General features: G+C 52.8%; 3 protein-coding genes across 11 annotated transcripts; all 3 read right to left on the minus strand.

Annotated features, from left to right (window-relative positions):
- Positions 1 to 5,712: 5,712 nt before the first annotated feature.
- Positions 5,713 to 6,815, minus strand: LOC136371339 (platelet-activating factor receptor-like). The gene has a single exon (XM_066335400.1). It carries the CDS (start codon positions 6,715 to 6,717, stop codon positions 5,713 to 5,715), a length of 1,005 nt encoding a protein of 334 aa, XP_066191497.1. The 5' UTR covers positions 6,718 to 6,815.
- A 1,846-nt stretch (positions 6,816 to 8,661) lies between these two features.
- TMEM35B (transmembrane protein 35B) lies at positions 8,662 to 10,434 on the minus strand. The gene is made up of 3 exons (XM_066335445.1): positions 9,919 to 10,434; positions 9,216 to 9,396; positions 8,662 to 9,135 (listed from the first exon to the last, which is right to left on the minus strand). The coding sequence occupies exons 1-3, from the start codon at positions 10,024 to 10,026 to the stop codon at positions 9,005 to 9,007; spliced, it is 420 nt and encodes a 139-aa protein (XP_066191542.1). The 5' UTR covers positions 10,027 to 10,434; the 3' UTR covers positions 8,662 to 9,004.
- Positions 10,435 to 12,164: 1,730 nt separating this feature from the next.
- On the minus strand, positions 12,165 to 27,089 carry SFPQ (splicing factor proline and glutamine rich). Of its 9 annotated transcripts, XR_010745311.1 has the most exons (14): positions 26,359 to 27,088; positions 25,781 to 25,969; positions 25,385 to 25,686; positions 25,180 to 25,275; positions 23,690 to 23,886; positions 23,319 to 23,403; positions 22,904 to 23,021; positions 22,647 to 22,695; positions 22,444 to 22,565; positions 16,647 to 19,823; positions 13,459 to 13,503; positions 13,097 to 13,171; positions 12,540 to 12,609; positions 12,165 to 12,243 (listed from the first exon to the last, which is right to left on the minus strand). XR_010745311.1 is itself a non-coding variant. In XM_066335164.1 (11 exons), the coding sequence occupies exons 1-10, from the start codon at positions 26,980 to 26,982 to the stop codon at positions 13,483 to 13,485; spliced, it is 1,803 nt and encodes a 600-aa protein (XP_066191261.1). In that variant the 5' UTR covers positions 26,983 to 27,088; the 3' UTR covers positions 12,165 to 13,171; positions 13,459 to 13,482. The 9 variants fall into 9 exon arrangements, 2 of the variants coding, with proteins under 2 accessions (XP_066191261.1, XP_066191262.1); XR_010745310.1 differs by lacking the exon at positions 12,540 to 12,609; XR_010745308.1 differs by having other exon boundaries at positions 12,165 to 12,609.
- Between the last annotated feature and the right edge of the window lie 71 nt (positions 27,090 to 27,160).

The raw sequence follows: 27,160 nt of genomic DNA on the forward strand, positions 1-27,160 counted from the left end.
TGAGTGTGGAGTTCTGAGCTGTCTGCCCTGTCCGTGGCTTTCCAGGTGGGCCCCCGTTCTGCTGCTCAGACCAGGCAGAACAGGCCCATCGAGATGGTCACCATCTGAAGGCCACTTTGCCATCCCCAACGACAAGGTGTAAATCCTGCTCTGCCAAAACCCAGAGGCCGGGCTGAAAGGGGCACTACACAGGGTCTGCAGCAGCAGGAGCCACTCTCCACATCCCCCTCCCCTTGCCCTCCGCAGCACCTGCCGTGCCCTGTGCCACCTGCATCGCAGGGACGTCCTTCCCGCTGTGAAGAGCTGCCACCTCACGGCCGGGGAGTGCCCCGGGACAGGTCCAGCCGCAGCCCCCGGCCCCCGCCCGCCCTGCGAGTCCCCCTCTGCTGGCACGTCTCGCCTGCTATTCTTAGCTCTCCGGCGCTGCGCTCTCCCGGCAATGGCACCGTATATTACTATTATTGCTGGCTGCCAACGTCTTGAAGCAGGCAGCCAGGATCGTGATGGGGCTTCCACACCCCTGGTGACCTGTCATTCGGTCCTTGCTGGGCTCTGGTCTTCAACAGGCTATTTCAGGAAATCCAATTTGATGGCCAGAAGGAGCACGAGCCACACATTCAGCCCCTGCGCTGGATCCAGGTTCCTCCTGTTTCTGCTCAGATCCAGATTTTAGCTTCGCCTGCGTTGGCAGTAAGGGCCAAGAGTCACCTTTGGCTCCAGATCCAAATTTCTGGCTGGGTGGGATCCAGGGTTTCGGCTCGGCTTGTTGGAGAGATGCGAGCGTCTGCAAAACCTGGATCTGGAGCCCCAGCCCCCACCGCAGCAGCTCCACCTGTGACTGAGACCCCAGCACGGGGCCTGATCCTGCCCTGGAGCGTGGGCAGAGCTGGGGAGGCCCGGCACAGCCACCAGCCACCCACACAGGCTCTGCATCCCACAGGTCCTGGCACGGCTCTGCCTCTGAGCTGCTGATGGGGAGGCTGAAGGAAGATTCATCCCCCAAACACCCCCAGCCTGAGCTGCCCAACGCCCTCCACTCCTCCCGTGCCTTGCCCAAGCTGCTGGGAGCCAAGCCCAGCAGGAGGACTGGGAGGGCTGGGGCTGCTCCTCCAAGCCCACGTGGCACAAGCCTTGGCACTCAGGAGGGAGATTTGGGCACCAAGCTCAGCACCATCTTACCCAGGCTTGGAGGGGGGGGGACACCACGGTTTTGTCACCCCCATTCCCTGGAGCAGGGATGGCTGGAGCTGGTCCTGGTGCCCTGGCTCAGTGAGGTAACAACACCCAGGGCAGCCCCAATCTCGGCCCACAGCAACACCTCCCACGTCAGTGCTCCCACCACCCCCACAGCCAAAAGGGGCCCCTCCAGGCTCGGATGTTCCACGGTCACTTTGATGGCTATTTTTGCATTCCCAGCCCTGCCGGGTGCTGTAATAATGCTTGAAAGGGCTGACATGCTCCTTCCAGCCATGCCCATCTCCCAGTGGCCTTCCCACTGCTCCATCCCCACACAGACAGAGTCCTCAAGAGCTGGGAGCCATGGATGCATTCAGGGGGGCAGTGGGAGCACAGGGGAGAGAAAGACCAAAAATTACATCCATTTCCTAGAGGAGAATCTGCACTGCTGACCGGATCCTGCTCCAATTCACACCAAGGAATGCTGCCTGCTCCCAGCCTGGATTCCCACTGGGGTAACCAACACCCACCAGCTGGGCTCTGTCCCCTGTTTCTGGCCAGGGGACAGGCAGGCATCGGCTGTGGGCAGCACAGCCCTGGACCCCACGAGGGAGGTGACAAGCAGGGCTGGATGTCACAGGATGGAGAGAGACCAGCGGTCCCAGCGCCAACTTGCTCTGCAGGTTTGGCACAGGATGGAGGGGACCAGACCGACTCCTCCAAGAAAACCCAACATTCTGGGGGAAGGAAGGTGGCAGCAGGAGGGAGCACCAAGACAGGGGCTCCCGGAGCTCTGCTTCCCTCCGGGGCTGGGTTGGACCATGGCACCTGGATGCAGGGTGATGAGCACAGCTCAGCTGGTTCCCCACGCCAGCTCCCGGCACCCGGCCGGGCACGGTCCTCTCAGCCAGCGCCGGCCCCCCCCCACCACCCCGGCAGGATGGGGAGGGGGAGCCCCCTGGGCTGGGGAGGGGTCCTGGGCCTTCCCCGAGCCCTCCGCAGCGGGAGAACGCAGGATGGCTGGCGTCGCCATCCGGGAGAGGCTGGAGGGGCTGCGGGCTGTGCCTCTCTCCCCAGTGCCGCGGGCGGCAGGAATGGGGATGCCCGCTGGCACCCCTTCTCCCCCACCCGCCGGGGAATCCTGGCCGAGCTGAGCACCACGGTACCGGTGAGACGCCCCCGACCATCCCCCGGCTCCCTCCTCCACCATCCCCCCCGGGGTTCACCCCCGGACACCGGCTCGGCGGGGCTGGATGGGTCCGCAGGTGACACGTCCCGTTCCCGCGGGGCCGGTTCCGCACGGCTCCGGTGCCCCGTTGGCGAGAGCCTCTCCCCGCACCGAGCGCCGCGGACCCCCGGGACCGCTTCCCCCCCTCCCCACGCCGGGCACCGCGGACCTCGGGGACCGGCCCCGACTCTGCGCTGCGCACCGCGGTACCCCCGGCACCGGGGCCGGCCCCGCCGCTCTTACCCCGCTCCCGCCTCCTACATCCTCCGGCGGCTCCCGGGCGGTTCCCCGACGGCCCGGCGCGGCCGCCCCCGGCCCGGCTGCTCCCGGCCCGGCTCGGTTGGGCTCGGCTGGTCCCGGCTCGGCCCGGGCCGGCGCCCCGCGCGTGGGAGCGCGGCGGGCGGCAGCATGCGAGTGGCGGCGGCCCCGCAGTGCAGCGCGGGCGGGCGCGGAGCGGCGGGAGCGGAGCGGGGCCGCCGCGGCGCCGCCAAGACACGGCGGTGGATTTTCCCCGGGAGCCAGAGCGGGCGGCGGCGGCGCAAAATGGCTCCGGTGCGGCTCTGCCGCCGCCTCCCGGCGCCCCGGGACCCCCGTGGTGGTGGGGGGGAGCGGGGGCAGCCGCGCGTGGGGTCGGGGAGATGGTGCCGGAGCGGGGTCTGCCGGGATGAGCGGTACCCACCCGTGGGTATCCCCCGAGACACCCTGCGGAGCCGGACTGGCACCGAGACGAGGGGTACCCGCCCGTGGGCACCCCCCTGGATCACCCCCGGGAGCCGAGGGCACTCCGGGACCGTCACCCAACCCTGTTCACGGGCACACTGCCAGAGGGGACAGAGTGCAGGGGACAGAGCGCAGCGGACAGTCCCGGGATACTGAGATAGCCCTGGAGTGTCGGGGTAGTCCCTGTGTGCCAGGACAGTCCCGGGGTGCCAGAACAGTCTCAGGGTGCCAGGATAGCCCGGGGGCGCCAGGACAGCCCCAGGGCGCCAGAACAGCCTCAGGGCGCCAGGACAGCCCCAGGGCGCCAGGACAGCCCCAGGGAGCCAGGACAGCCCCAGGGCGCCAGGACAGCCCCAGGGAGCCAGGACAGCCCCAGGGTGCCAGGACAGTCCCAGAGTGCCAGGACAGCCCCAGGGTGCCAGGACAGTCCCAGAGTGCCAGGACAGCCCCAGGGTGCAAGTACAACCCCAGGGACCCGGGACAGCCCCAGGGTGACAGGACAGCCCCGGGCAGGGTGTGTCCCCAGAGGCCCAGCCTTCCCCCAGCAGACCTAGGGCCACCCGCTGCCGCCTGCCCGCTGAGCCACTCACGCCACACCCTGTAATTTGATAATAATTATAATAATAATAATTACAGCGCGCGCGGGCTGGAAGTGCAGGAACAATAACCTGGGTAACGCCCTGCGCGGTGGCAGGAGCAGCGCGGGGGCACATGCCCCATCCTGGTGCCAAGCTGAGCCCAGAACACCCCGCCAGGCCCTGTCCAGTGTGTGGGGGGACACACGAGCAAGTGCCCTATGTGTGTTTTTAAGCAGTCCTGTCCGTGTCCCAGCGCTGTGGTTCAAGTCCCCAGACTTCCCCACTGAACAGAACCCCCTATCAGGGCCAGAGCTGAGGCTGCCCCCACCCCTGGTGTGCAGGGAGCCCCCTGAAAGTCCTGGTGCCCCCACCCAGAGATCTCCAGCCCAGACTCCACCAGGCCCTGCAGCATCCTGCATTGCCGACACGGCTGCTCCTGCTGCATGCGGGGAGCAGAGCTCTGCCCCCTCCTTCAGCAGTTATATAAAAGGATTAAAATTTAATATGAACTTCAAAAGGGGAAGAACTGGGTGGTCGAAGGCAGCTGGCCCGGGGCCGGGTGCGGAGCAGAGGCACCTTGGGACATGTCCCAGCTCTGCTGAACAGCAGCACTGCAGCACATGAAGATGTCATCCAGCCCCATCTGTGGGGGCAATGTGCCCAGGCACCATGGGCAGCATGGGCATCCCATGAACCCACTCTGGCTTCACTGAGCCGTGATCTCCCCAGGTCACAGTGGTGCACAGTTTCCATGGCACATGGAGACCCCATTCCCCAGGGTCAGGCCTTGTCTGCACCTTCACCTCTCTGCTGGCACCCAGGCAGCCCTTGGTAACCCACCACCACAGCCACAGCATCACCCACCTGTCCTGGTGCCCACCGCCACCTTGCCCATCCCATGCCAGCGTTCCCCAGGCATCACATCTCCTCCTGCCCGGTGCCTCACGCTTTGTTCCACGCACGTGGAATATGCTGGAGAGCAACCCTGTGCTGGGGCAGCAAGACCCCCAGCTGGGGGGCAGCCGATGCACCCCTGCCCCTCACCATCCCCATAACCCGCGTGGCTGCACAGCATCTGCTCTGCTCTCCCGCCGGAGCAGCACCGGGAGCGGGGCTGCGCTGGCAGCAGCAATGAGCCAGGGCTGGGAAAACACCATCTTCCGCCCACACAGCCGCCCACGGCCCCGCTCCGCCGCCCCCGCCGCGCCGGGGCTCACAGGGCGGGGGCGGCAGGTGCCGGCTGGGGGCTGTGCCCACCACGGCCGCCCACCCACGGGCAGGGCAGGGGACGGGGCACGGGGCTGCGGGCTCAGCAGCTGCCGGTGCAAGAACCGCGCTGGGACAGGGTCCTGCCGCAGGAGAGGGGCTGGGATGGGGGGCCAGGGCTGCGGGGGCTGCCCCATATCCAGCCCTCCTCGGGGCACAGGAATTTCTTGGTAAGGGGCACAGGCACCCGCCAGCGAAGAGACTGGGGAAGCCTTTGGCTCATTCATTTTTAATCCGGGCCAAGAGCAGGAGGGGTGCAGGCGTGAGGTTTAGTGACACTGAAGGATGGGACTGGCCACGGAGCCTCAAACAGCCCCCTCAGCAGCCCAGCTCCTGCCATGGGGGTCTTTAGGCGTGAATGTCCCTGCAGGATGGAGACCCTCGGGAGATGACCGAGCATCCCTCGCCGTTCTGTCTTCCCAAACCCCACTATGGCTCAGCTCCCATTGCTGGGCGAGTCCCTCTCGCAGCGCCAGTGCCACTCTCCCAGTGCCAGCGACGCTCTCTCCCAGTGCCAGTGACGCCCTCCCAGTGCCTGCAATGCGGGGGGCAGGATCTGTGCTTGAGCAGGAGCTGTGGGCGCGTGGGAATGCACAGAGAGCAGAGTGGGCTGGCAGGAGGGGGGTGCACGAAGCCAGAGCTCCCCCCACGCTGCTCCCGATCCCTCACCTGGCAACAGCGACCACATCCCCCCGGGACTGTGGCACCTGGGCAGGCGGGGGCAGGACCCTGGTGCTCACCCCACTACGAGGAGGTGAAGGAGGACGCTCGGGCTCCAGGCACCGGGGCAGGAGGGGCCGGCGGGGGCGGCGAGAAGCAGCTGCCGATCTTGCGCAGGGTCCGATCCAGGTCAGCGCGGAAGCGCCGGATGGAGAAGCAGTAGATGAGGGGGTCCAGGCAGCTGTTGAGGCTGAGCAGGGCCACGCTCAGCGTGTGCAGCACATCCAGGGTGTCGGGGGGCCCACAGAGCGGTGCCGGGGGCCGGCTGCCCACCCAGGGGGCCAGCGTCAGGTGGTAAGGGGCCACACAGACCACAAAGACCAGCAGCATGCCCATCACCATGGCACGGGCCTGCTGCCGGTGGGAGCCTGGTGAGGCCGTGGCGGGCACCGAGAGCACCCGGGCGATGGAGGCGTAGGTGCCCAGCACCACCAGGAAGGCGACGGAGAAGAAACCCACCATGGCGTAGGCATAACCCCGCTGCCGCCCGTGCTGCTCAAAGCAGGCCGTGGTCCCGGCCTGGGTGGGGAAGGTCTGGTGGGTGGCCAGGGTGGGCACGGCACAGCCCAGCCCCAGCAGCCAGGCCAGGGCACAGGCCAGGGCTGCACCGCGGGGCCCCGTCAGCGGCAGCGCCCGCCGCGCCGCCCGCACCGCGCAGAACCGGTTGAAGCTGATGAGAGCCATGAAGGTGATGGCGCTGTAGGTCGCCAGGTAGTAAGCGGCCCCGGCCAGGCGACAGGCGACCTCCGAGAGGAGCCAGTCCCCCCCAGCCAGGTAGTAGTGGATCCAGAGAGGCAGGGTGAGGTTGAAGAGGATGTCAGCCAGCGTGAGGTTGATGAGGTAGATGCGGATGGCCTTCCTCACCTTGCCGCTCTGCAGGAAGACCAGCAGTGCCACCAGGTTGCCCGGCAGCCCCACACACAGCACCAGGCAGTAGATGATGGGCACCAGCACGAACTGCACCGGGTTGTTGGGCACGCACTCGCCAGGGTGTTCCACCAGCAGAGGTCCCGGCACCGAGCCGTTCATCCCGGGCTCCTGCAAAGATGGGGAATAATGGCACAACCCTTGGGGACAGGGGTGGGACACTGACCTCAACAGGACAACCTCTGGATGGCCCCTGCAGTAGCTGCTGGGCACTGGAGGCAGAGCCCTGTGGGGATGCCATCATCTGCTGGAAGGGCTCAGCTCACACAGGAGAGGAGGAGGCCCCAGCTCTGTTCCCTCACACAACAAGGAAACCTAGAGGCCGCTGTCAAGTGCCCCACCAGAGCTCCCAGGGAGTGGCAGGCACAGCTGCAGCACAGCCAAGGGACAGAGCTGCAGCCAGACGCACCCGAAGGTGCCGCACTGGCTCCAGTCGGCAGCTGCGGGGCTTAACACCTCCCACACAGCACGTGCTTGTGGGGCCACCCACCCCAGCCCTCTCCCAGCACCCCAAATTCCCCATGGAGCCAGGCATGAGGAAGTCACCCAGTGGCTCAGCGAGCTCCAGAATGGAGAAACCCAGGTATGGACAGGGGTACAAGCACAGGGCCAGCATCCCCCCATGCCCCCCAGCCCTGCACAGCGGGGTTTGCCTCTGGTCTGTCCATGGAAAACCACGCTGTGCTGCAGTGGCTGTATCCAGGGCTGCAGTTACTTCACCTCCCATCACTGCCTGCCCACACCTCGCCAACGAAGGCACTGAGTCACCAGCCGGTGTTTTCCAGCACGGCAGGGCTGGATTTGGCATACACAGCACCCAGCCCTGGGTTGAAGCACAGAGAACACGAGCTGCTGAGCCTGGGGGACCTCAGTTGGACCCCAAAGGAACCTCTGGATCCCTCAGTGGTCCTCTTTTCTGTCTCTTTCCCCATCATTAGCACAGTGAATGCTCCATCTCACCCACACCATGACTGTTACCTACCTTGTCTGCTCAGGCGGGAGCGGCTGCGTCCTCTCTGGCTGCTCCTCACTCTGATCCAGCCAGGCTGGGGATGGCTTTAAGTCCTGGGGGAGGCAGGGGCTGCCTGACCCCCACCCACCATCCCAAGCCCTGCTGTGGGTTAGTGCCTGTGGGATAGCAGCTGGAGCGGGGAGAGCACCTGTGTGTGTATGTAATGGGGGATTCCCTGCTGGAGCCACCCTAAGATCCCCTGTGCCGGCTGACGGGGCTGGGGACATGTGGGAGTGGCCAGTACTGGCCTGGCTGACCCCCCTCCGTGCCCCCAGCCACATCTAATACCATTTCCCAGGGCCCTTCTCCCACCCACGTCTGGATGAAAGCAGCAGAGGGTCAAGTTTCTGCAGCCGGCAGCTGGGGAGAAGAGGGATGCCCCAAAGGGATCAAAGCAGGAATCTGCCTTCTCCTGGCTCTTTGTGCTTCTGTTGGCTTCAAAGCTGGTTTTAAGAGGAGCAGCCCTACACACCCCCCCCAACTCTGTGAGCATCTGACTCGCTGCTTTGGGCGGCCCTTCAATTTGTGTGTGTTCCTTTGGGACACCAAAGATGTCACGCCAAGGTAGTTCAGGTCCCACCAGGGGTACAGGGGTGTCTTACACCCCTTGTTCATCCCAACAGCCAGACTCCCCACACAGCCATCCCAGCCCTCTAGCTGGCAGACACACAGGGTTCAGACAAACTGTGGCTCATCCTGAGTGAGCTGTGTCCATCTGGGGTGGCAGAGGGTGGCTCCCTGTGGGAGCAAGATCCACAAAAAGCACATGGCTGCCTGGGCACTCGCTCCTGTCACTCCCTGGATGTGCAGCCATGGGCCTGGCACATTGTTGGGTGGGCTGAGTGATCCCACCCCAGATGGGCTCTCCCCACTGTCCATCTGCCTCTGTGCCAGCTCTTGCACAAGCTCCCACATGTCCCCAGGCCTTGTGTCCAGGCACTGTCCCCAAGGACTGAGTCCTCCAACCCCAGGACATCCCCTTAGCCCCCAAGGCTTAGCATGAGGGGGAGACAGAAATAAAGAGAGACAAAACATGAAAAACAAGAGGTTTTATTCCAAAATTTGAACCCCCCCGAGAGAGCAGAGCCAGTCCCTGCTTAGTGTGGCCAAACGCTGGAAGGAGCCGGACACCTTGTGTAAGTTTAGCAAGAGAGCTGCCGGAGCAATGCCACAGCAGTGTCACAGTGGTGCCACGGCCATCCCACAGCACCAGCCCAGGTCCTGCAGTGTGGGGACAACCAGCACCAGAGTCACTGGCAGAGCATACACAGTATCTCATCAGCAAGTTACCCTGCAGGATGCGATGTCCTCCCTGAAAAGACCATAAAGGCCTCGCTTCCCACCAGCAGAGCCGTCCGTCTGTCCTTCCCACCTCTGTCACTGGAATTTGGGCCGGGGGGCAGCCGGGTACCCGCGGATGTTGAGCAGCAGGAGGAGGCCGAGGGACACGGTGGCAGGGGCACACATGGCCAGCGGCTCCTGCAGCGCCAGCAGCGTGTAGATGGCACCTGGGCAAGGAGCAGAGTGAGGGAACGGGGGTCTCAGGCCGAGGGTGTCCCAAGACGCCACGATGGACGCTGGCTCTCACCGATCATGACGACGCTGAGGATGAAGTTGCTGATCTCCTGCAGCAGCTGGGGCCCAAATGCCAGCAACAGCCCGGCCGTCACCTCCACCCAGCCCACGGCCACCAGGTACCTCTCCGGCTCCGGCACAAACCCCAAATCCTTCAGGGGAAACACCTTGGCGAAGCGCACGAACTCCGATGCCTGGGAAGGTTGGGAGGGGAGTGAGGCAGCCCTGAGCCTGGGGCTGGGGGAGATGCAGCCCCTCCAGTGTGTCTGCTCAGCCCTGCACCCCAAAATGCTTGGCCCTGCAGTCCAGCACCCCAACCTGCCCGTTCCCCCAGGGGGATCAGCCCTGCACCCCAAGTGACTCAGCCCTGCACCCCAGTGGGATCAGCCCTGCGTTCCAAGGGATTCTGGCTGACTCACAACGAAGGGCTCAGCCTTGTACCCGAAGTGCTCCACCCCGAAGCCCTGTAATCCCAACCTGCTCATTCTCACCCAAGGCTCAGCCCCGCACCCCAACACCCTGCACGTTTCACCTGGGGCTCAGCCCTGCACCACAACCTGTTCCCTTCCCCTGGCGCTCAGCCCTACACCATAACCTGTTCCTTTCCCCTGGCGCTCAGCCCTGCACGCCGAAGTGCTCTTAGCTCTTTGCACGGCTGCCCGCAGCCTGCTCATTCCCCCCGGGCTCGGCCCTGCGTACCCCGAGCCCGTGCTCACCATGTGCCGGTGCAGATCGGCAGAGAGCCAGTCCGAGACCTTCAGGGCGCCCGTGAGGAAGAAGAAGAGGCCGAGCAGGGCACGGAGGGCGGTGAAGGCCGCCGCCATGGCGGGACGGGCGGGCCCGGGGGCGGAGCGGGGCGGAGCGGCTCGGCCCCGTTCTCAGCCGGTTCCCAGCGCGGCACAGCCCCGGCCCCGGTCCCTGCCCGTTCCGCCCGGCCCAGCCCCGCACGGACACGGACCCCCGAACCCTCGAGTGCTGCCGGGCCATGGGGTGCTCAGATGTTCAGCGTCATCCCCCAGGCTGTGACACGTCTCCGCCAACACCACCATCCTCCCACCGAAACAGAGCTGGAGGAGAAAGACAACCCTCCCCATTCCACAACAAATCCCGCAGCTGGAGCTTCGTGAGCTCTGCGAGCGGGTGCGATCCACGGCAACAGCTGCTGGGGTTGGGGTGCGAGGGGCTGCGGGGAGCGCGGATCAGGCAGGGTGTAGGCAGCGCCGGGCACAGCTCCAGGCAGCAGGCAGGAGCCGATCGAGCAGGCAGCACGGCAGCAGCAGCGAGGATGCTGTGACCCCAGGGAGGCCGCTTTGGGGGGACAGAGGCTGCGCTCCCCCGGTCCCTGCGTCACCGCCTGCGCTGCTCCGCCACCGGCACAGGCCGAGCCTCGCAGGAACAGCGGCCCGGGATTGGCGAGAGCCAGCCCCAGGGGAGCCGCAGGCGATGACGTTTGTGTACTTCAAGTGGAAATATTTTTTTAATGCCAATAAATCATGAGAGCCTGAAGTGTTTTCCAGGCACGAGGAAGCACTGTGGGGCGCAGAAAGCACAGCCAGCCTGGACCCGCACCGACCCCAGATCCGCCACCACGTTGCAGGGGCTGCCACGGGCACTGCTCGGACAGGGGCCAGCGGCAGTGACACTATTTTTACTCCTGGCAGCACATGATTCTTCAGCTGCTCACCACGATTTGGAGCACGAGTTGGCACACAATGCAATGACAGCAACAGGCCAGGGCAGGCTCCAGGCCTTTATGGCTTGGAAAGGTCCTTGGTTAGAATTAAAAAATAAACACCACACCCTGAAAAAGTGAGTGCAGGGCAGCAGTCACTGCTCATAGGATTATTTTATTGTTCTAGTGTACCTGCTCTGTGCCTGATCTTTTATTGATTACAGAAGCTACTAAATGAACTGTGTGGTAGAACAAGGTGTCAGCCTCAGCAGAGGACAGCCCAGGTGATGTTAACAGCCAACACCAGCACCAGAGAAAACCCATCCTGTCCCTACAGGACACAGGCTGCAGTTTGCTCACAGCAGGGAGCTGAGGAGGTGAAGTTCAGCACATGGAATGCTGGAACAGTTTTTCACAGGAAGCAGCCAGTGCTGCAGCAGTGCAAATGAGGACAAGTTACTGGAAAATAACAGAATCTGAAGAAAAAAGGCTGCAGAAGCTGCAGTAGCTGTGGAGACAAAGACACTGAACCCCAGCCTCTGCAAGGGGCAGCAACTGAGGAGCCACAAACCTCACTGAAGCCTTTTCAGGATCCAGACAATATCACAAAAGTCGTAAAATCAGAGTGAAACGCCTCAGATTGCCCTCACCCAGCACGTGACTGCATGACAGAGAACAGCAGCAGCTCCTAGAGCAGCACCAACCCTCCCTGCCACGAGCACTCCCAGATATTCAGACCCCTCTCGAGTGTTTTATACCACTTTGCCACATGAAATTCAATTTATTTTCATGCTTCTAATCTGGCAAAGCAGGTCTCAGCCAAATGTTCATGACTCTTCATGCCACTGCAGGAGGAAACCTTGGTACAATGAGCAGAGCCACCACGGGTGTATTTCAACATATTAAACTTGATATTTAAACAGAGAATTAAATCAATGACAGCATGAACCACAGTGTATGTGCACAGTGCAGCTGCCAAAGCACCAAGTGAAGCAACATGAACTATGGCAATTTGTGCTGCAACAGCTAAACTCAGCACTGCTTTGGTTTCTAGAGAACTCTTGGAATCTCAGGCTTAATTACTACAGTCACCACAAAGAAAGCCATTAAAAACCAACCAAGCACAGGTAAACATTTGGAATTCTGCAATGTGAAACTATGTAATGTGCAAAATGGGAGTAAGGAATGAGTGAAATTTCCAGAAATTTGTGTTTCTCACACCCAGCCATACTACTCCACACTGATAGACTGCTTATTCACTGAATACCCTCCAGAATAAAACAGAAATAATTTATAAAAATATTTAAATATTTTATTTTTAAGAGCTGTATGTCCTTGGTTCCTCTTCACTGCACTCAGACTTCTTTTTCTGCAAGTGCAAAGCACACAATTAGATTTTGCAAGACAGAAAACAACAACAGAAACTATATGACATGGAATCACCATTCAGAATCTCAAGCCATGTCCCTGCCACTTATTCTCAAGTATTCACATCAGATTTGAGATTAAATGAACAGAATTTATATACTTTTAAGATCAGATATAGCTTTGTGTGTTTTCCTACCCCACAGCAAGAAGCAGCAGTGACAAACCACAGTGGATTCAACAGGAATTCACCCAGTGAATCCCACTGGCTTCACATCTTACAGATCTAGTGTTACTCACCTGTGAATCCCGAGTTAAGGTACTCAGCATGTTGCTCCTCAAACAAGATTTTAAATATCTGAAGTTCCCCCTTGTAGTTTAGTGGCAAATTAGAGGGAAAATGTCATTAATTCCAGCTCTGCAAGTTGGTTTATTTCCCTGAATTGCTATTTGCTGTGCTCCTGTACATGCTAGTTTATACACCATGTTATTTTTTAAATTCAGTGTTAAAGTATTTCAGCAAACAGCTTTTTAACAAGGTTTAGTTGAATTAACATCAGAGAAGCAGCTGCTCTATTTTCCTCTTCCCATGCTGACAATCACCAACTGCAGCCTGAGTGCAGGAATGGTCATTTTTTGTTTGACCACCTGCAGTACACAAAGGACAGAATTTATTTGCTGCTGCAAGGGCTGAAAAGCTTCAGACAATGGTTACGTTTTGGCTCTACAAGAGCAAGATGCAGAAACTTTATATAAAATTGGTATTAATCACATGTTTCAGGCAGGAATTACATAACCCAGCACAGGGTCATGAGCTACTGAACCCTCATAGCAGTGTAAGAACACCAACTACTTACTTGTCCACCTGTTCCCTTGGTCCCTCCATACACCACTGGGCACCGTGCTGGATGTGCTCATGTTCGACTCCTCAACTGGAAAAACATTCCCGAGTTATTATACCCACAGTGATTTTGAAATCTTTTGTACAAACCCACGTCTAGAAAGGTATTTTTAGCCGCTGCTGTCAAGATATCAAGCCCAGGTGGAGTCAGGGTGCTCAAGCACACAGCGTGACAGCAGGGACTCTGTTCTATATTTAATGCATCCATTTGTCCCAACTTCTCAGTGATCCCCAAGTCAAAGGTACTCAGTGGTTGAACACCAAGCATCCAAAAACCTTTATTATTTCATCCATTGAGGACAAAAAAACAATACTTACTTCCCATGGATGAGCACTCCGGCATCACTCAGCTTTCATCTTCACCTAAAGGATAACAACTGAAGTTATTAGAGTCATACACAACAAACTGTGACCATTTCAAAACTAACTTAAAAATAAAGTTTTAACATACATGGACTGATTAGTTATGAGGGGGAACTTATCAATTATTCCAAACTATTACGTGGAAGAATAAGGGGCAGAAATAGGCTAGCCTGAACACTCATCAAGAGCTGAAGGAATATGCAGTCAGTTGCCTAAAGAACTGCACCCTGAGCACAAACCATAACCCCAGTCTGAGCACAGTGAGGTTTGATTGCAGCCAGAGGTATACTATCCCTTATGTGAAGGCATTAATTTTGTCAGCTACTTCAACTCTATGTCCCTATTTGTCTCCTGTAGCAATGCCCCCTCCCTTCCCCTTCCTGAGGGAGTGCAGTGCTCCTGGCCTCTTGGAGCCCTCGTGTTCCACAGTCCAACAAGTGCTTCAGAAGCCAAAGGCAGACACTACAGGTTGGCACTGTCACTGCTTTTATCCTCAGCAAGGTTCTTCTCTCCTCAAGACCCCTCCTTTACTATAGCTGAGGGCAGCCTGCAATGCTGAGAGCTGGGGATGTGGTGCAAGGCTCTGCACAGCTCCAGTTGGGAGGCAGATCTCACCATGGGCACAGCATGATCTAACCAGGCAGGGACAACTTCAGGCTTTAGTCTCCAACCCACCACCCACCTGGGTTTCCTCACGGCCCTTGGGAGCAGGAGAGTTATGCACGTTTTGTTTCCTCTGCCATAGCAACAAACACCATGCATAAGGGATACTATATCTTTGTGCATCCTTTGAAAACTGCAGATTCCCTGCTAGCCACACTCCTCCCAGCCCTCCCCAGTTAGCTCTTCAAGTACTGGTGTTCAGAAGCAACATTTATAGAGATGGGGTGTTCACAGACCACTGCAGGATTGCACAGCCAAGTCCTAACGTGTCAATCATTACCTAGCAGCAATGACACAGGTGGGAGAAGGCCAATCCTCCCTTTTTTCCTTTTCCAGGCAGCAGCTATTTAACGGCCCCACTAGCTGGTATGGAGAGTGGAAAAAAAAAATCTGAAGCTAATTAGCTGATTCCAAAACTTGCTGGTAGTGGAAGAAGCCAAGTGATTCCCCAGAGCAGCATACTTGGATGAATCCTTCCCAACATGCTCAGCCTCATTGAACATAATGGAACAGAACACTGGCCTTCCTGATCATGTCACTGCAGCTGGCAATGATTAACAGAGACATGCAACCCCATTACTGCTCCAGTCCTAAAACTACTCACAGGCCTCAGTGTTTAGCTATGGGGAGAACTGCAAGCAAATCAACACTTTGTATGCTTAATGTTACAATAAAGCCCCATCCACGCTGTGCTGTGCTCTCCTGCCAGCACCAGGCTCTGCTCGGAGGGCCTAGCAGTACGCAGATGTATTCTGACACCACACTTCTGAGCTTCAGGTAAGCTTTTGAGAAAAAGTGTATTGCACACACAGATAAAACCAAGATGAAACACAATGCAAGCACTTGAATGTCATTTCTTGTACCCACTTGTTACAGATTGACTTAGAGCAGACATGACTAAGTTTGCTACCACACCAAGTTTCATTACTGCAGCCAGAGCTGGTTTGAGCCCCATGGTTCAGTCACAAATTGCTTGCTCCAAGAGTGTCAAAAACCTGCTAAGTTCAAGCACGTAGAATGAGGCAGATGTGCCAATAACCCCTCCATGACATTCCTGCAGGTCAAGTATCCAGAGCACACTGGAAAAACTTAAATCAGATCTTGAGCAATGGTTTAAGATCGCTAATTCAGTTTTGCTACCTGACAGCACAGTGGCTGCCAGCAGGTTTGCTACTGGATCCTCCCAGTCCCAGGTAAGGATAAGCCATCACAAAATGGATTCAAGTCACAGGTAAAGGTAAACCATTACGAAAAGCCCAACTGACTTCGTGACAAGGTGTCACTGTGTGACCAGCTGGCACGGGCTACACTCACTGTGGTGTAACCAAAGACCTGCTGTCATTATCTTATGGTGCACCTGCTACTTCAAGGGTTCAATGGAACATGGGAAGGTGGCTACAGCGGAGGGCAAGGTTGTCCAGCAGATTCCTGTTCACCAGCAAGAGTCCTGCCTGGAAGGTAACAAAGAAGGGTCCAGAAGTGACAATAATACCAGAAACGAGTATGCAAAGCAGAACTTTGCAGAACAAGGGAAAACACAACACCTGAGAAATAAACAGAGTATCAGACAAGAGCCAGATCATTCACTGGAACAAAGGACCTTGGAATTCAGGTTCAAGAACTAATGCAAAAGAGCTGGAGATCAGCATGTCTGGATGTCTGGCAACGTAAGCATGTTAATCCTGGAACACTACAGTCAGGAGTTCTGGTAATGAAGAGTTTAGAATTACATCCCAAGACTGATGAAAAATGAAATTGTACATTACGCTATCAAGATGACTCTACGAGGCAGAAGTATAGAATCTCATCACTGTCAATTAAAGCAGAGGAATGTATCAGGCTTGTCAATCAAAGGTTAAAATAAAGACTGCTGCAATGTCCAATAAGCTCTATGAAACTCACAGGGATATTCAATCAAGCATTCATTTATGTCCTCAAAAATATTCTGGATCAGTCTTAGAGCTGCTTGTACCAGTAGCTTGAGGTGATTCTCACACAGCACACACAAGGCAAGAGCAGTGGTTACTAACACATTCCCACCAAGCCAAGACTCTACAAATGGATGAGCTGCAGATGGGCCACTTCATCACTACAGAAAGTTTAAATGTGTTCTTTTCTAGGCACTGAGAGCACCTTGTCAACTACTCAACTGAGTTTAAGATCACGTTCCCTCTTCCCCACAGTGCTCATTTAAGATTATCTTCATTACATCGGAACTAAGAAAAATCCACCCAAGCCAAGTCGTATGTACAGAGGAATCGGGTCTGGAAATCCTCATCTAAGAACCACAGTAAGTTACTTGTTGTCTCTGAATGAGACCAAAGCTCCCAACCGAAAACCACGCAGCTTTGATGCAAGCTCAGCATACAGGTATGGAGTGCTGCACTGTAATTCCACAGTCAGAAGTGTGATGTCAGAATACCCACAGTATAAGATTACATAGAAAGTCACCAAGTTATATGATATTGCTTGTTACCTACCTGTACGCAGTCGGCAATGAGAATCTTGGAGCAAGCAGGAATACTACATCCGGGTCCTAATGTCCATTGCCATTTGTGGTACTACGTTCCTCACAGTTATGAACTGCAGAAATGCTGGCTAAGTGCAGTTATGTAGCAGGCCACTAGTTTAAAGTGTAAATTGCAGTCTCAAACTCCAGCAAGAACTTGCTGCCACAGTAAATGGTTGCCAAGGAGAAGCCAAGAATTTGTCTACCACAAAAATACCACAAAATCTCAAAAGCATTTTCAATTTCTCATCAGCTGTATAAATGATTAATGTAATGTAGCTACACCAGAAGGTAAGATTATTCTGTATTCATTTCTGAGAAAGTGTGAAGACATATGTGTAACGATACCAGTTTCTACTTGCTGCAGTTTTTAGAGCTCCAAGTGTCAAAATGGGCTCAATTTTAATAAACAAGCTAAATTGCAACAGCCAATGTCCTCCAAGTCCAGTACAAAAATGTTACATGATCCAGACCATCCAAAAACAGGTCTGACCAGCAAAGCACTTTTCTGAATGATTTGAAAAGATTCAATTATATAAATCTGAGTTTATGAAAGAAGTCCAAAACCTCATAGGAATAGATCAAAGGAATGTCACTTTCTTGCCTCCCACATTTAATAACTTTTATCAGATTTTAAAGTTGACATGTTTGCCAGCGTTTAAGACACCATCTTTAAAAGGTCTTGAAAAGAAGTTGGCTAGTTCATCACATGCCTGTTTAGTACATGCAACTCAAAGCAGAACTTGTTTTAGAAATTCTGCTTATGCAGCTACAACAAAGCCAGATTTAACCAAACTTTCAGATGTTTTGAAAACTGCCAAATCTTTCAAATATATTTACTCATCATAGTTTTGCAGCTCAGCTATTTTAATACCTAGCAACAGTAGCTTACGTACAAAACGGGTACCCAAAGAAAAGCTCTGTAAGGTACAAAGACAGCAGCATCCTTCACTCTTCCAAGTTACAGAACTACGAAAGAACATACTTTAGGATATGCACCAGCATCTCTTTTAATAAAGAATGACATGTAATCTGAAAAATAAACTGAAAAAATTAATTTAATGTTCACGTTCAGAATTCCCCACCTCGGACACCTTCACCTTTTGAGGGTGTCCCATGAACACCCTCCAGAAAAGATACTGTTTAAAACCGCTTCAATAATGCAAATTGCATCGATACTGCTCATTTGTAAGCTATCCAATACAAGTAACTTCCAAATACTTGGTCTGCAGTTTAGGAACTGCCAATTTGGAATTTCCTCCTCAAGAACAATTCATTGTTGTAGCATGTTATCAACCCCCAAACTTTTCTGGGTAAACAAAAGGCATTCACCAACCAAGCCAAATTGCTCTTTAGTGAGCTTCATGTTCCACGTCAGTGTTACCTGTATCAGCATTTCCCAACTTGCTAGTCTGTCATTGAAGGGGTAACAGTACTTCAAGAGGGATCAGACATCTGTACCCTAAAACTCTGCCATCTGACACTTCAGTTTTAACCAAAGGGAAAATTTAGCAGAAAATTTAGAATTGGCCAATGCTTAGCACAAGGAATGGGAAGGATATTGGGAAGATTAAAAGCTATTCACAGAACTCCGGTGGTTGGGGATCATGTGAAGGTACAGCCAAGCTAAGTTTACCTACTTTGTGCCAAGCAGGTTGATGTATCCTGCATTAACACCGAGGTATTTGACACTGGGAAGTCACGTTCCCAGCTTACCTGGTACATTGTAATAATAAGCAAAGCAACTACCTTACCAATGAGTCCAGAATGCTTTGAAATTCTTCTGGGGCTTAATAAAATGAACAGCAAACTAAGGAATTCATCAGATCTTCTACAAAAAGAACCTTAAAGGGAGTTTATTTGCACTGTGTAGTATTAACTCTTAAAACTCCAGATTCAGATACTACTTTTGAAGCATTATCTCCAAACATCAATAATAAAAGAGCGATAACCATCATGCAAGCAAGCTGATTGCTGTATTTTACATACAGGATTTTAGGATTTGCCCACCAGCTACACAATTTAAGAATAGTTCCTGCAGTCCCCATAATACAAATGATTGTATTCTGAACTAGGCAAATTAGTCCACTGTTAGCATGAGGACATAAGCAAGTTAACCTTAATCACTCCAATAACACTTCTGGTCTTTTTGCCAAGCAATTTCAGGCAGGTGTACAATATGGAGCAAGGCCAGATCCTGTAATCTCAAGACAGCTTAAGAGCATATAAATATCACATTAACAATCCTTTAGTGAGGAAGTCAGCCAATACAAGGCATTCTATGAATTTATTTTAAAATAACCATTGCTAGTCTTCTGCTTAAAGTCTTTGAAAGATTCCAAGCAGTAACTGCCAGGGTGGTAAGTGCTACCATCCCACCACCCATAGCTAAAATATGGAATTCATTACTGCACTGCTTGCAGTGAAGCTTTAAATAATGTCTCTTACAGCATTTGTAAGATTTCCATTTGCTTCCTTATTGCAGCACAATTACTGCTCAAAAAATCTGCACCTACTGCAAAGTTCAGCTACAATTTAACCCAATCTTTGGCTACAGAGGCACTGTGGGAAGAGATCTCACTCTTCACTACATTCCCACACCCTGGTCTAGGTCCAACCTCAGCTCGAGGCTCTCAGGTTACTGTGGCAGGTGTGGTATTCGGCCTCATTTGTTTAACCGCGACTGGCAAGAAGAGTTACTACATTTAGTTTTCTATTTATTTGAAGCACAGTAAAAAAAAGGTTGGTACACTTCGGGAATTCAGTGGCACAAGGTACACTGCCATCAAGTTAGGGACGTTATACATCAAAAAAACAGCTAAATTTGATTTTGAAACACTGCATTACATAATTAAATTGTACTCGCCCAAACAGACCACTTACAAATATTAGGTCAGTAAGTTTCTAACATCCATAAAAACGTAGCTTTCTTACTAAAATGCAAGAATTAAGAAGTCGGTGTCTAAACAAGACAGACAAAAACAAACTGGAATGAAACTACAGGTCACATCTAAAATCGGGGCTTTTTGTTTGGGGCTTCATATTCTTCTCTCCCTCTACCATATCCTGGTGTTGTTCCAGGCCCCATTCCTCTAGGACCCTGGCCACCCACGGGCCCCGCACCTCCCTGCCCAAAGCGTTCAGGACGCTATTGGAACAGAATTAACAGTTCATTATAAGTAGTTGATGTCCATGTGTGTTAAGTATATATTTTTAGAAGGTTCCGTAGTCAAGGTTCGTCGATACAATCACCATTGAGCCGATCCACAGGTACCGGGAACATAGAAAGGAAAAAAGGGTAATTTAAAAATTAGTTTATTGTAATACATGCCTTGAGGTATGTTCCCACTTGATGCATTCTCATACATCTGTTACAAAGAACAGATCCTCCCTGCAGTGCTAGAAATGTAAGCATTAGTGCAGATGTGAATTAACAACTTTTCCAAATGAGCTCTAGCAAAACTTTCAACCAAGTTAATGCAAATAGCTTGCAAACTTCTCACCTTTAGTGCAGTAAAAGCTCAGATTACACCACTGTCATTTCCAAATAAGCCTAATGAGAGAATGCAGCTCCGGTTGGCTGAAGCGGGAGCTGACATTCATCAAATGTAACAGAATGCCTACTCACCAGGACTGGCATGTGCTGTCTAGAGACCATGTGCTTTTCAAGATGGGGTTAAGACTACGGTCTGCTGACTAAACTGCAGAGGCCTTTGGCAGTACCAAAACTCATTGTGAGCACTACTGCATTGCAAGAAGGGAAAAAAAAAAAAAAAAAAAGTGAAAAAAGCTACTGACCAGTGCTTTACCTAACCAACGCAACTGCTCGAGCAAAGACTGGCACTTGTTCAAACCCAACGTACTCCGGAGCTGCTGGTGCTGCATCAGATGCAAAAGGTGTTCCAAGCATTCAGTGTTTCCAGTTAGAGCTATGCACAGAGGGATGTGTGCATCCAGGCAGTATCTCCCTTCCCGCCCCACCTTCACCACAAGCTCTTGGAAAATTCACAGCTTCACAGCAATTGAAAGGTTTCACACCAAGGTGTAACAGCTAAGTTACTCTGCAATAAAGCAGAGACTTCAGGTCTATTTACTAGCACCTCTAGTTGCATGTACTTTGTTCAGTTATTGTATTACTAGGTGTGATCAGCATTCAGCCTACAGAACTTACACGTTATGAGGTCAAAGAGAGCTTTAAATTTTCATTTCAACCAAGGTTCCCACTACCGAGTCACAGAATAATGGTAGGTGGTTTGTTACAAAAAGTATCTGTAACTGAAAATGCACACTTCAAAGCTCCTGACTTCTGAAAGTCAGCATGAACCCTTATAAGAAAGGAGTTTCACTAATATTACTTAGGCTATTTCTGCCTGATTCATGGCAGCTTCAGCTCATCTCCAGTTCTGTTTAAAGGTATCAGCCCAGGAACTGTGACAGCAATGCATGGCAGAGATCCCCAACTTAAGAAACTCCAGGCAGTTAATTCACCTCACTATCACATCTTTTGACCAGATCACATTTCAGGTATTACAGAAGTTCAACATGCCCCTGTACCATGATTTTCAGGAGAAAAATGTACATAGTATCCACCACACACTGCCTAGCTGCTCACAGGAAGCTCAGGAACTGCTTAAGTATCAGTAGGTTATTGAGGTACCTTAAGGCCAACAGCACTGTCTACTGAATCAATGATGCTCTGTGAAGTTACCATTCCAAAGATATGTTCCCCAAAAAGATAAAACAGAAGGTATCTGACAAGCTACTATGGTAGCTCAGGTCATAAAGCCAGAGGCCTAAACCCACCCAAAAATCATTTAGTTATGCTTGTGCTACAAGTTTACTCCCTTTCAGGAGGGTGAAAGCACACTGGTATCGCCACCTAAGCCAACAGATTCCCATCCTGCCCATTAAGCACTTCTGTAATCTACATCCATGGTGCTTCAGTGCAGGAACACCAATCAGGCTCCAAGCCCAGTCACACATGTAGTGTGCCAGAAATTAGTACAGTTTGGAAACATACCTCGGGACAGGAGATATGCTGTAGCTTTTAACAGGCTCTACCTTAGTGTCATGCCCAACACAGGAAAACAGACTGGGCTATCATTCCTTTGGGAGACAGGAACCACAGATGGCTACAGTCCAGGATAGCTGGAACATGCCTGAAGCTAAGAACCAGCATTTCTGCTCTTCTACAGCAACATCAGCACAGACTAAGGGATATGCTGTTTACCATTGATTACTTAAGTAATCTGCTGCTGGAACAGACCTGAGCGCAGATTTTGGACTGAGCAGCACACCCAGACCAACATGCATCCAGCCTACCTAGGCTTGGAAGGGCCAAAACAGTGTTACACATTGGGAAGGAGAACAAAAAAAATATCTCTTATCCATCAATACAGAACATCAAATTACTGAGAGGCTACCACATTAAGTATTTTGATGAAATTTGTCAGATTCTCTAGAGTTCATAAAAAATCCTTCCAAGCCTAATAGTGACGCAGAATTTCCAAAGTCCAATGAAGTCAGATAATTACAAATATGCTTAAGAGCACATTTGAATTCGCTTACAATTTCTGAGTGTGTAAGCTACCATAAAGGTTATCAACTACTCTAGTGCTACACACTGCCACGTTGTCCTGTGTTAAACACCTGACAAGAGAGTCAGCAGTTAACAGTGACATTTCCACAACCATCCGAACACTGGAGAACTCATTCCCAACCACAACAACTCCCTTGTGCTAAGCTAAAGCCACCACAGGATACGTTACCATGTCACTTCCCATCATAGAACCACTCATGGCTGCTTGGCCAACTCCTGGATTAGCTTCATAACCTATGCCGCCACCACCTCCCAGAGGTGGGAATTTCTGGGCTGCTGAAGCATAAGGATCTAAGAGAGAGAAATATATAATCATATTCTGACAATTTCTAAGTTAGCCACATGAAGTAATTACTTAAAAAGGTTCTTTACCTCCCATGTTCATTGTGGCAGCACCACCCATTCTCATGTCTCGCTCCCTCTGCATAGAAGAAACAACTTTTAACTTGGATAATCAACCAGCAAAATCCAAACTTTTCAGGAGACAAAGCACATGTACAGCCAACTACTGCCACTGCCCGCACACCAACACAGTGCAATCACCAACCCAAAGGAAGCAAAATACAGTGACCTTGAAACACAACAAAATTCCTGAACGTGGTAATGTAACCCACAACAGTGTGACTTACTGGATCCATGTAACCCATTCTACTATAGTTTTCTTCCCTCTGTCTTCTCATCTGCTCTTCCATCTCCCGCTGACGGATCATCATCTCCTCCTCCCGCCGGCGACGCTCCTCCTCCTGCCTGGTCACCCCAAAGCAGACTGTTAAACCCCGGGAGTGGAGCACATTGACACACACCAACATCACTTGCTCCAAGCAATATAAAGATACTGAATGATTACACTTCAAAAAAACATTCACGCTCTACGATGCTTAAATATTTCAGAGGAAACTTACACAGCAGTTCAATTTCGCAAACACAAACTGAAGCAGCAATGGTGTTTCTTGAAAAATAAAAACTTTCATATGTAAGTAATTGGGGGAAAAAAAAAAGTGTTAAGTGGAACTTTGAATAAAATCCCATGAAAGCCAAACTAACCTCAGCTGAATTTCCTTGCGTTTTTGCATTTCCTGATTATGGAGCTCTTCCATACGCCTCAGCTCCTCCTGGCGCCTCATGAGGTCTGCAGAAATGAAGCCTGTGAGCAGCTTTTTCACAAAATGTCACACTTAAACTAGATCTGAATTAGATCTGCCTCAGCTGTACTGTGGCAAATAAGTATCTTCCAGTGGCACTGTTCTTACCAATACACCACTGAAATAAAAATCAAAAACTACCAATTTCTCTTTACCACTGAAATTCTCAAGCTCATAGTCAGAAGCATGAATTTACTCACTAAAGCATTAAAACGCCATATATTTAAGCCAGCACTTAAAGCAAAAGTATAGTAAGAATTCAGAACCAATTACCTTGACGCAGGAGGTTTGCCTGATGCTCATGATAAGCATCTTCCATTTCACTTTCAAGTTTGTCCTTGGCATCTTTCATGTTTTTTGCCACTTGCTCTCTCTGCTGCTTCTCCATTTCATCTAAAGATTTCCATCTCTGGGAATATTCAAATTCAAAACTGCCAGGCTGAGCAAAACGGGGAGGAGTCTCTCTTTCCCTGCACAAAGGAAGATACTCAGAATGGGCAATCCTGGAAACTCAAGGTCACTATAAGATCACAAAGTAACTGAATTATCAGGGAACATCAAGGTCACCCTGAGAATACCTGACAACCATGAGAGAGAGAACTGGCTGTGATGGAAGTGCTTCTTACACTTTTAGACAACAGCATTGGACACAAATAACTATCACAGCAAATGTGGAGACCCCTGCACTATCACATCCAAGCAAATCCTCAGAGTTCTACTGCTTGTTTGCCTCATTCTTAACTGTCTATAGACACTTCACTGCTGACAACTGCAGGTGCAAAATTCTCAAAACAAGACAGGCAAGCACAAGCAAGCACAACCGAGGTGGATTTTTCCAGTGCCAAAGCACTCTGTGTCAAAGGCAAATAACAGCCTTCATTTCACTTAAATAGTTCTAAAAATGCCTGAGGGCCAACAGCTTGTTTTCTCATATAAACTTGAGTTTAAAATTCAGTAATTTATGGAACAAAATGACCAAGTTCAAAAGCTTTCCATACATCGCCAATATAAAGTATTTTGACATTTTGGAACACTATTAATCCACATTCTTCTCAAAGCTGCTTCTAAACCCTTTACGATTTTTGATCAAAGCAAGGAATTTTGAAACTTTTCTAAGCAAAGCAAGACTGACTGGATCTTCCTCCCTGAACTCCCTTTTGTGATCTGGGAAAACATAAAATTCCAACAACAAACAGGTTTAATATACAGATTCTAACACAAAACTGCTGTTTCTGAAAAGATTTCTCTTGACTCTCTAATACTTCTCTAGACTCTTTGTTCTTTTATGCCAGTAGTCAGCTCATAAGGCAAATCCACATGCAACAAGTTTATACTAATCATGGAAGGAGTTAAAACTTTACTTTATTTCTCATTTCAAACTGTGAATGTAAATTTCCAAGTTCCCCATGGGATCATCAACCCGAGACATGCCTTAAGGGAGATGCCAGCTCCCAACAATAGCATGAAACTATTCAAGTCTAGTTTAAGTCTATTTTTCAAGTTTCTGCATACACCAAAACCATCTGTCGAGCTGCTATTTCTTTGTAATACAATGTAGAAAACTTCTTGTGTAACACTTGGTGAACACACTAAACAAATCATTATGTTACTTTAAACTACGAACAAAAAAAACCCCATGCAATTGAAATACAACCAAAAAAACTAAAGCCTGTTTCTGAAAAATTTCCATATTTCTCAGTGCCAGGGACAATACTACTTAAAACATCATTAACAACCTCTTAATATCAAAAGACAGTGCCTACTTTTGATACATCGGATTCTTCTGAGCAAGCTTTTCTGGAAGACCATCTTCATCATCCAGTTGTTCCAATGGTTCCACAATAACTGGCCTGGGAGTACTGAACAGAAAATACTCGTTTTACTGCTCTAAAAGCGTTCATTCTGAAAAACTACAATCCTACAGTCTTTATTCAGCTTAAAACTGAAAGATTCTGGCAAAGTACTTACGTTGTCAACAAAAACACCCCCTCAGTACACCGTTCAAAAGCTTTCCTTGCAGCTGGCTTGGATGCAAACTCAACAATGCCTTTTCCTGTTGATCTACCTCGATCATCTACAATCACAACAGCTCTTTCCACGGGACCGAACTGGGAAAAAGCTTCCTCGAGCAACTCGTTGGACACGTAGGGTGAGAGGTTCCGCACCGACAGGGCAGCGGCGTGAGTGGCAAAGCGAACGCGGAGCTGCCGGCCCCTCATGGGGGTATCGTCCAACTCTGCCTTTGCGATTTCTGCGAGAGCTCTAGATTCCTGGGGGAAGCGCAAAACCCAGTTTTAGAAAACTAAGTTGTACATCGCCACATTGGGAGAACGAAACGGATGAACACACAATAGGAATGCCTACCAATTTAATGAATCCAAAGCCTTTCCCCTTGTTGATAAAAACCTCTCCTGGCTCCCCGTATTTGGCAAAAAGTCTTTTAAAGTCTTCATCTGTGATATCAGCAGGCAAATTCCCAACAAACAACCGGCAGCGCTGTGTGTACGTCTTCTCCCCGGGCCGCCTCAGCAGAGAGAGGTTCGCTTTAAACCCCTACAAAGAATCAGACCAGTTCGAGCCACCACTGAATGCCGCACACAGAACCGCGGGGAGCGCTGAGGACGCCCGGAAAACACAAACTGCAGCTCCGGGACCGTCAGGGGCACAGCGGGAAGACCCAAACCACAGCCCCGGCACGGCCAGGGGCATCGCGAGGAGATCCAAATCACAGCACGGTGCCACCGCGGCGGAACCCAAACCGCATCCCCGGGCAACGCGACGGGACCCAAACCGCAGCCCCGGGCCCGCCCTGACACCGCGGCCCGCTCGGACCCCGCTGAGGCGCCGCCGCCTCTCCCCGCTCCTCCCCTCAAGATGGCGGCGCGGGCGCGCGGAGCCGCCGCCATCTTGTGCCTGAGGGAGGTGGGGGGGCCGTGACTCACCTCGTCCGACAGCTTCTCACTCCTTTCTCCCGAGCCCGGCTGTGTCCCCAGGCTCTGCTGGCCCTGGTGCGGCTGCCCGCGGCCCCGCGGCTCCCCGCCCGGCCCGCCGCGGTGCCCTGGGCCACCTTTGTGTGGGCCCTGCTGCGGGCCGCCGGGCCCTTTGGGGCCGCCGCCGGGAGACTGTCCTTGTCCTTTCTTAGGGCCGCCGGCCGGCGTGGGGCTGGGGCTGGGCTTGGTTTGCGGCTGTGGGCCGGAGGGAGCAGAGGAGGGAGCCGAAACCGGCGGCTGCTGCTGTGGCTGCTGCCCCGCGGGAAGCGCCGAGGATGGAGGGGCTCCCGCCTGGCTGCCGGTGGGTCCCGCCGTGGTGGCGGAGGCTGAGGAGGATGAAGAAGGCGGAGCGGAGGTCGACGTGGGCGGCTTCGGCGGTTCGGGCTTCGGGCCTCCTCCCGGCGGCCCGCCTGGGCCTTGCGGGCCTCCCGCCATCGGACCGCGGTTCTGTCCCATACCCATGCCGGGCGGCGGCGAGCGGAAATCGTGGTTGGGGCCGCCGCGGCCGCCACCGCCGCCGCGCCGATGAAAGCCACCACCACCACCGCCACGGCTACGGAAGCGATCCCGCGACATGGTGTACCGGAGGGAGGAGGCGGAGATGACAAGAGAGCTCCGGCCGCGGCGGCTGCTGCTACTCAGCGCCCGCTGCGCAAAATGGCGGCGAGTTGGACGGCCTCGCCGCCGCCTTTGTCCGCCGCTAATATAGTGTCCCCGCCCCCGGAAGCCCCCTCCTCCCCGCCAGCCAACCACG

Source organism: Sylvia atricapilla, chromosome 24 (genome assembly GCF_009819655.1).
Source record: "Sylvia atricapilla isolate bSylAtr1 chromosome 24, bSylAtr1.pri, whole genome shotgun sequence".
NCBI lineage: Eukaryota > Metazoa > Chordata > Aves > Passeriformes > Sylviidae > Sylvia > Sylvia atricapilla.

What these genes read in the sequence shown, in the direction of transcription:
- LOC136371339 (XM_066335400.1), bottom strand. Translation starts at nt 6,717, where the DNA reads ATGAACGGCTCGGTGCCGGGACCTCTGCTGGTGGAACACCCTGGCGAG.
- TMEM35B (XM_066335445.1), bottom strand. Translation starts at nt 10,026, where the DNA reads ATGGCGGCGGCCTTCACCGCCCTCCGTGCCCTGCTCGGCCTCTTCTTC. An exon ending in CCGATCTGCACCGGCACATG is followed by an intron (nt 9,397 to 9,918) that starts GTGAGCACGGGC and finishes CAACCTTCCCAG; the next exon opens with GCATCGGAGTTCGTGCGCTT. An exon ending in CCTCAGCGTCGTCATGATCG is followed by an intron (nt 9,136 to 9,215) that starts GTGAGAGCCAGC and finishes CTCCTTGCCCAG; the next exon opens with GTGCCATCTACACGCTGCTG.
- SFPQ (XM_066335164.1), bottom strand. Translation starts at nt 26,982, where the DNA reads ATGTCGCGGGATCGCTTCCGTAGCCGTGGCGGTGGTGGTGGTGGCTTT. An exon ending in CGCAAGGAAATTCAGCTGAG is followed by an intron (nt 23,022 to 23,318) that starts GTTAGTTTGGCT and finishes TGGGGTGACCAG; the next exon opens with GCAGGAGGAGGAGCGTCGCC. An exon ending in TGCCACAATGAACATGGGAG is followed by an intron (nt 22,566 to 22,646) that starts GTAAAGAACCTT and finishes TCTCTCTCTTAG; the next exon opens with ATCCTTATGCTTCAGCAGCC.